General features: G+C 39.0%; 1 protein-coding gene and 1 long non-coding RNA gene across 2 annotated transcripts; one reads left to right on the top strand and one right to left on the bottom strand.

Moving 5' to 3' along the window:
- Positions 1 to 579: 579 nt before the first annotated feature.
- c16h19orf85 (chromosome 16 C19orf85 homolog) lies at positions 580 to 2,961 on the bottom strand. Its single transcript, XM_027287151.1, has 2 exons — positions 2,756 to 2,961; positions 580 to 2,166 (listed from the first exon to the last, which is right to left on the bottom strand). Exons 1-2 carry the CDS (start codon positions 2,941 to 2,943, stop codon positions 963 to 965), a joined length of 1,392 nt encoding a protein of 463 aa, XP_027142952.1. The 5' UTR covers positions 2,944 to 2,961; the 3' UTR covers positions 580 to 962.
- Positions 2,962 to 5,527: 2,566 nt separating this feature from the next.
- LOC113747200 (uncharacterized) lies at positions 5,528 to 6,471 on the top strand. The gene is made up of 3 exons (XR_003463441.1): positions 5,528 to 5,603; positions 5,871 to 6,066; positions 6,330 to 6,471. It is a non-coding gene; the product is annotated as an uncharacterized LOC113747200 (long non-coding RNA).
- Positions 6,472 to 6,835: the final 364 nt, after the last annotated feature.

Raw genomic sequence — 6,835 nt, 5'->3', positions numbered from 1 at the left:
ATCACTGATACTGGATGATACACAAACTCACATAGAAATACACATACTAGAAAACTATTAACATTAAAAATTGTATTCATCAATGTTTATTGGCATTATGAATATTTGTCACCACTTTAACATTAACATTTCATAATGTAAGACAATAATACTGTAATCAGTACACATATTAAGACACAGCTGAAATAACAGTGAAAAGCTTTACCATATATACATTTATAAAAGATTTAAGTAAGTATATTTTATTTATTGCCATTCAAAATGTGTTGAAATGAAAAATGAAATTGATTGATTGTGAATCAGTTCAGGTCTTTTTTTTTTGCAAAAAAAAAAATATATAACTGAATTTGTGGCTTTCATTTTAATGGGAATGTACTAGACACTTGAAACAGACGTCTTATTCATCTTGCAGCTGGTGCTGTCACTTTTTCTTTTTTTTACACGTTTTAGTGTAATTATATAATCTAATCTTTCCAGTCTACCTCCTTTTAAGCGCTAAGTGCTGTGGGAGTCTGAAAGCCTGTCAGCGAGTAAAGAAAAGACAAGATTTGGGTATAAAATGAAACAGAAAAACATTAATACATCTTAAATCCCTCTGATGAAGGAAAGAGTCTGCTTTGTGGTATATAAGATAAAGATTTACAAACATACATACTGTATGTTCTCTCAGCTGCTCAATTCGTTTTCAAAATTTCACTGTATTTACAAATGAATTGTTTAAGATTGAGATTTTTTTTATCGGTAGTGCACATCCTGCAAAGCTCAGATTGTCAGAACAGATTTGATTTGATTCAGATTTGATTCAAATTAAGGACACATCACGCCTCTATTTAACCTCCTACATTAGGAAGAGACGGTGCAGAGCCTTTATCCTGCCCCCACGACGATTACAGCAGAACAGCCATGCATCACTGTTTCACATACTGTACTTCAACACATAACAAACTTAAATAAAAAGATCCCTAGCATTCGGGTGACTTCCTGTCCTTTAAGATATCAGTGAACAGCCAGTCATCCTCGTGCGGTGGTGTTGGTATGGGACGGTGCTCAGGGTGATGAAGCGGCACAGAGAATGATTGAGCAACACCCTCAAAGGGCGTAAAGTTGTGGTTATTTAGAAGCATACAGGGACTCTCCTCCTGAGGGTGCTGGTACGTCTGCAGCTCCGAGTCGCCGTAGCTGATTGATGTGGGGAGCTGGTTCTGGATGATACCTTGAACCACGTCTTCATTTTGTCTCAGCACACTCTGGAAGTGGTTTATGGTCAGTCCTTGATCTGCATGATAACTGTATCCATGTTCAAATCTGCACTCACTTGTCTCACATTGAAGATCCTCCACCTCATTACTGCTGCTGCAGATCCTCTCTGTGAAGTGATCTGACTGATCTGCAAATCCAGCATCATCAGCACTGACTTCCTTTCCAACATCATCACCTTGGCATGCGCAGATACTATCAAAATAGGCCTCTACATCCATGCAGCCTCCCAAATCCTTATTGCCAACACTGAAAAGATCCATAATATCCGTCCACTGATTCTCTGTTATGTCGACGATGTTCTTCTGGGTCTGTGTGCAGGCTGAGATGTCTGTGAACATTTGGATCGAGAAGTCACAAGAGTCAAGAGACAACGGAGAGAGCTCTGGAGAGGAGACATTTTGGCCAAATGGGAACGAACCAGAGTCTTTTTGAGTTGTTTGGTTGTCGGTTGACTTCAGCAGACTTTCATCGTCGTCATACTCAGTATGATAGCGCTCCGCCCTATGGTGATAATCTACAGGTGTGCTCATTGATGTGCATTCAACCAGTTTGCGATTCCTACTTTCTTTTTTCTGTCTCCCTTTGCTCTGGTTGTTCTTTATAGCTGTGCTGGGCTTTGATTTGGGGTGCCGTTTCCAAAGATGCGCCGGGTCTGGCTGCTTCTTTTCGCTGATTTCAGTTTCATGTGAGATAATAGAGACGTCACTCCTAGTCTTGGAGATACCATCTGTACCTGTGGGAGCACTGCACTTATCTGGATCTTGTAGACCACCTTGGGAGGGGTTACCTGACTGGTCCACTGTGTCTGGCTTCTGTGATGGCAGAGACGATACGTTTTTGTCCTCCTCCTTAAAATAGAGAACAGATGCCAGCCGGTGGTTTGCTGCTTCTATGTCTGCAAACTTTCTGTTGAGAGAGACCAACAAGAGGAAAGATGAAATACTGAACAACAGTAGTTTACGAAATGCCATAAGTAGTTCCCAACTGCAAAGGAATAGTTCAAGATTTTGGTATATTTGCTGATCTGCTTTCGGCCTGAAGTTATAAAATGTGCCTACAGTCAACACATTATATCCTCAAAAAATAAAGTGGAGGACTATTTCCTGGTTTCAGACAGAGCCAGGCTAGCTAGTTCCTTCTGTTTCAAGTCTTTATGCTAAGCTAAGCTAACTACTTATGGCTGTGTCTTAATATTTATGGAGCAGAAAGAGTTGAATCTGTGTTCTCAAATAACTCTTTAAAACTTTCAAATGAAGCATCTGTACTCGGGACCCATCAGTGTGATTGATATAAGAGTGATTATTATATTATAGAAAAAGATTTTGAGATTTTTAGAGGCAAAAAAAAAACAGTTTCACAAAAACGGAAGCATTTAAAAATAAATAAATAAAGAGAATGTTAATAAATAATGGTGTAAATATGATGATAAAAAATGCAGTAATGTAAATAATTTTCATTTTAATATCAGCTGACATAAGTACTTTTCTGAACATACCTCTGAATCATGTTGTGCAGGAAGCGGCGGTGGTTGACCTGCCGTTTGGATGCTCGGTTCTTCCGGGGTTTCTGAAGAGTCCTCATCATGTGACCTGCTGCTGAAGTTACAAAGGTGTAGAGGTCACGACCCCATGGGACCCCTCGCTCCAACCCGGGCTCGAGAGTCACAGAGATGGATGGTCGCATGGCTGAAAGGAGAGAGGGTCGGAGACAAGAGGAAATAAAGTGAGAATTCCTGACGCTCTCATGTCAGTAATCAATACTGTGTTGAAATCTGAATTTAATTTTGATTTAACATGTAGGAACATACTCAAAACAAACCATTTTTTTAGTTTTGAAGGAGACCAAATACATTTACTCAAGTTCTGTATTTTAGCTACAGTTTGTGGTCCTGTACAGACTGACTAGTACGTAACATTTCAGAGGTAAATATACTATTAAATTACATTTATTTCACAGCTGTAAGATGTTTTTTTATGTAAAACATTACAATATGCTAAGCTTACACAAATACAATGTATTGTTAGAGGTTAATCTACACAAACTACAGTACATGAGTTAAAATAAATGCAACATAAAATACTCCTTACACATCCAATAATATATGCAGTGATAATAATATAACACCAAAAGGAGCCATTTTCTGCAAGACAGTTTTACTTTGACACTTTGACTCTTGCTTCTCATTACTGTTACAGTAGATGATTGATAAATTAGAGGTGAAACATACAATAACAGTTTGTTCTGTCTAGTGTTGTTCCAGCTCACTGTTCAGCTCACTAGAAAAATTGAAATATAACATGTTTACCTTGTTCCTCCTCAGGCTGCTGTGTGTCCTCTTGTACCTTCCTTCAAACTGCACTGAGGACTCAGTTTGATGGAGGCGGGCTGCTTCAGGGAGAAAGAGAGAGAGAGCGGGAGGTGTGGTAATTTAATTGTTCATGTATGTCTGTGCATGTATTGTGTGCCTGTGTGCAGCAAATTAAGTCAAGTGACATGAGCGCTCAATTCAAATGCACAAATTCCCCCTTTTTTTTTCCTCCAGCAAGATGAATGAAACTTGACAAATTGATAGTGGGAGAGGAAGTGAGACACGATGAGAGGTTCTGTATAGAAAGAGGCAATTATCTGAGAAGTCAACGGCTCGTGGAGGTGTGGGCACACGTCCCCATTGTGTGCCCACACTAAAGGCAGCTTGCTAAATGCTGAGAGACACAAATGCACCAGTTGAGGCGGTTAACAAGCCCTTAATTGATCAGTTTAAACTCTGGCCCTAATTATCACATTCTCAGAGGGAAGAGCTAAGATGGTTGCTAGTGGCTTTAATTGACCTTTGCAATTCAATAGCACACCTTCCAAGTACAGAATTTTACATATCTATGGCAGCAGGTGGGTGAATAGAGGCTGTCCTTTTCATAAGACAGCGAAAGAAAAATAAAATCAAGAAGTTTTTCTTACATCCAGCATCCCATTACGATATGTCGCCTTTTCTCTGTTTTAATGCTATATTTTGTTGAATTTACAAATCTGGGAACAGCAACATGCATCATGTAAACAATAATATTCTTATGAATTATATGTTTGTTTGTTTGTTTGTTTTTTGTATTGTAATGAATCTGTAAATATCATCATTCATACACAATCTACTCATGCTGTGCATTCTGTATATCTACCATCTCATGTACATAAAACAACCTGCTGTATGAAGCATATTTATTTCATCAACCTTTACACTCTGCACCACAGTACAGTACTGTCAGCAGATCTTTATTCAGTCTACAAATGTTATTGTTACATATAAATGATCCATTTTTCCTCATTTGTGTCAAAGATATTTCCTTTAACTCTCAGAACATGAATTAACTTCACCATCAACATCACCATCATGGATGTCCGGTGTAGTCAGTGCTGTCCAGATTTACACCAATGCCTTATAGCTTTTTAGTGTTTCATTTCACTGTTCCTCCAGGACCATGGCGCTGCATAAAACAAGGTCTCATCACAGCACAATTGTTTGTCATGGCATATTCAAGAGTGTCTTTTATGGTCACATTTACATTGTCCAAGAATAACTCTAGCTGAGCGTAACTCCAGGAAACATGAGTATAGTTTGCCTCTCGGTCACCACTGAGCCTTCATCATGTTGGTTGGTTAACTGTCTGCTTTATTTGATTCTTTCAGCTGAACTCCGACTCCTGACTCCTGACAAACATCTTGTAGCATTGTTCATTTTCAATTTTGACACCTTTCTGGCTTCTTTAATGCAACAATACAACTAGTCTTCTGTCTTTAATTTAAAATAAAAAGTAATATTACAAACCAACAATAAACGGGTGGATTGATGTAATTTACAATATATATGTTATGAAGAGAATTACATTTAAACTCAACCAAACTGATATTTTTGAAGAGAACTGGTCAAAATGGCTGTAAGACCTGATTTCATATAGAAACCCTCCATCAAGATTTTATTTTTAATCTTTCCCCTATTTTCGAGCAGCAACCTTATATTTTTATGTATGCCGTGCCTATGTTGACTCTGCTGTTTTACTTAATGCACAATCCTCCCCTCGTCATGTTACGTTTGTTATGTTTATGTTATGTTGTATGTTTTTGTGCCCAATTGGCACATATGTATATGTTATTAAGAAAAAACGAATAAAAAGTAAATAAAAAAAAGAGAAAAGAAAAGTAATCTTGTCCACTTTACTCAAAGCGAGGAAGCATTGCTTCAGGAGTGGCATCTATTTATAGTGACAACACATGTGCGTCTGAGCAGAGAGCTGCACAGCTAACTTCATGCTGTGGTCTCAACTTCAACACTTCACCAAATGAGAAAATCTGTGGTAAGTGACATTTATTGTTGCACACAGATATTACGGAAAATTACTCAAGTGACGAGGTATAAGAGGTATAATAAATCACACTGTGTCATAAAAACAACGTGTGCAATAACTTCATCCACACTGCTAAGCTGCTGTCTTTGTGTGCATGGATTCAGTATAAAAGCTTGACAGGTGTTTTTCATTTCTCATAACTTCTATACTGTTTGCTGCAGATTTTTGCTGTGTAGGTCATTTCTTTACTGCTCCTCACATGTGGTGTTTTCTCAGATTCCTCTCCAGCGGGCTGATAAGTCTTATCACAGTCAGTCTCTGCAACAGTGGCAGAACTTTGACCCGAGACTGAGACCTCACTCACTTGTAGATTCATCACAGCTCCTCCTCATCCAACAGAACCAATTGGAAAAGAGACAGGGTGTCTTTGGTTTTGTACACTTAAGGAGAGGGTAAAGAAGAGAACTGAAAGGTAGGTTTAACTGCTTTGTAGATAAAAGCCAGAATTTATAGTGCAGTGGCTCAAGACAGCAATTTCTGTATGACATGTATGAGCACCATTATGTTGTGTGCTTTCAAACTGATCATGCCATTAATTGTGCTTAATTTCCTTAAACATCTGTTTAATTTGAACATTGATTTAAAATCCTATGTCCTATTATCCTATTATGTAAAGCAGTCATTCTCAGTGGCTTTGTTATGAATTCATTCAGCTTTTATCCTCTCCCTGATCAGATTTATCACCATGAACCGGGCCTGGACTGTGTTCAAGGCTCACCCGTACATCAGTAACATCCTGGGATACACAACGCTGTTTGCTTCTGCTGACCTCATACAGCAGAGTGTGCTGGGTGGGAATCACACTGCAGGATCCACATCGGAGGATCGAGCTGGCATCGACTGGTGTCAGACAAGCTCGAGTGGCGACTGTCGGCTTCTGTTTCCATGCCAACTTTAACTACCACTGGCTCAGATGGCTGGAGAGGATGCTGCCAGGGGGCGGAGTAAAGGCAGTGACAGGGAAAGTTGTCATAGATCAGCTGGTCGCAGCTCCTCTCACCATCAGTGCCTTTTATATTGGTAAGTGTGTTATAAGCCTATTTAGGTCATTTGTTGTGCTTATTCCTAACAATATGTGTGGCCTTGTTTATGTCTCATATTTTAATTTAGAAAATCTGGTGTCTGTTGTGCTGCTGTCGCCTTCTTGAACACTATTTTTCCCCCAACAGTCTCAGCTGTTT

Source organism: Larimichthys crocea, chromosome XIII, assembly GCF_000972845.2.
Source record: "Larimichthys crocea isolate SSNF chromosome XIII, L_crocea_2.0, whole genome shotgun sequence".
NCBI classification, from domain to species: domain Eukaryota; kingdom Metazoa; phylum Chordata; class Actinopteri; family Sciaenidae; genus Larimichthys; species Larimichthys crocea.
Note: the sequence above shows the minus strand (reverse complement) of the source record. Positions and strands in the feature narration are given on the sequence as shown.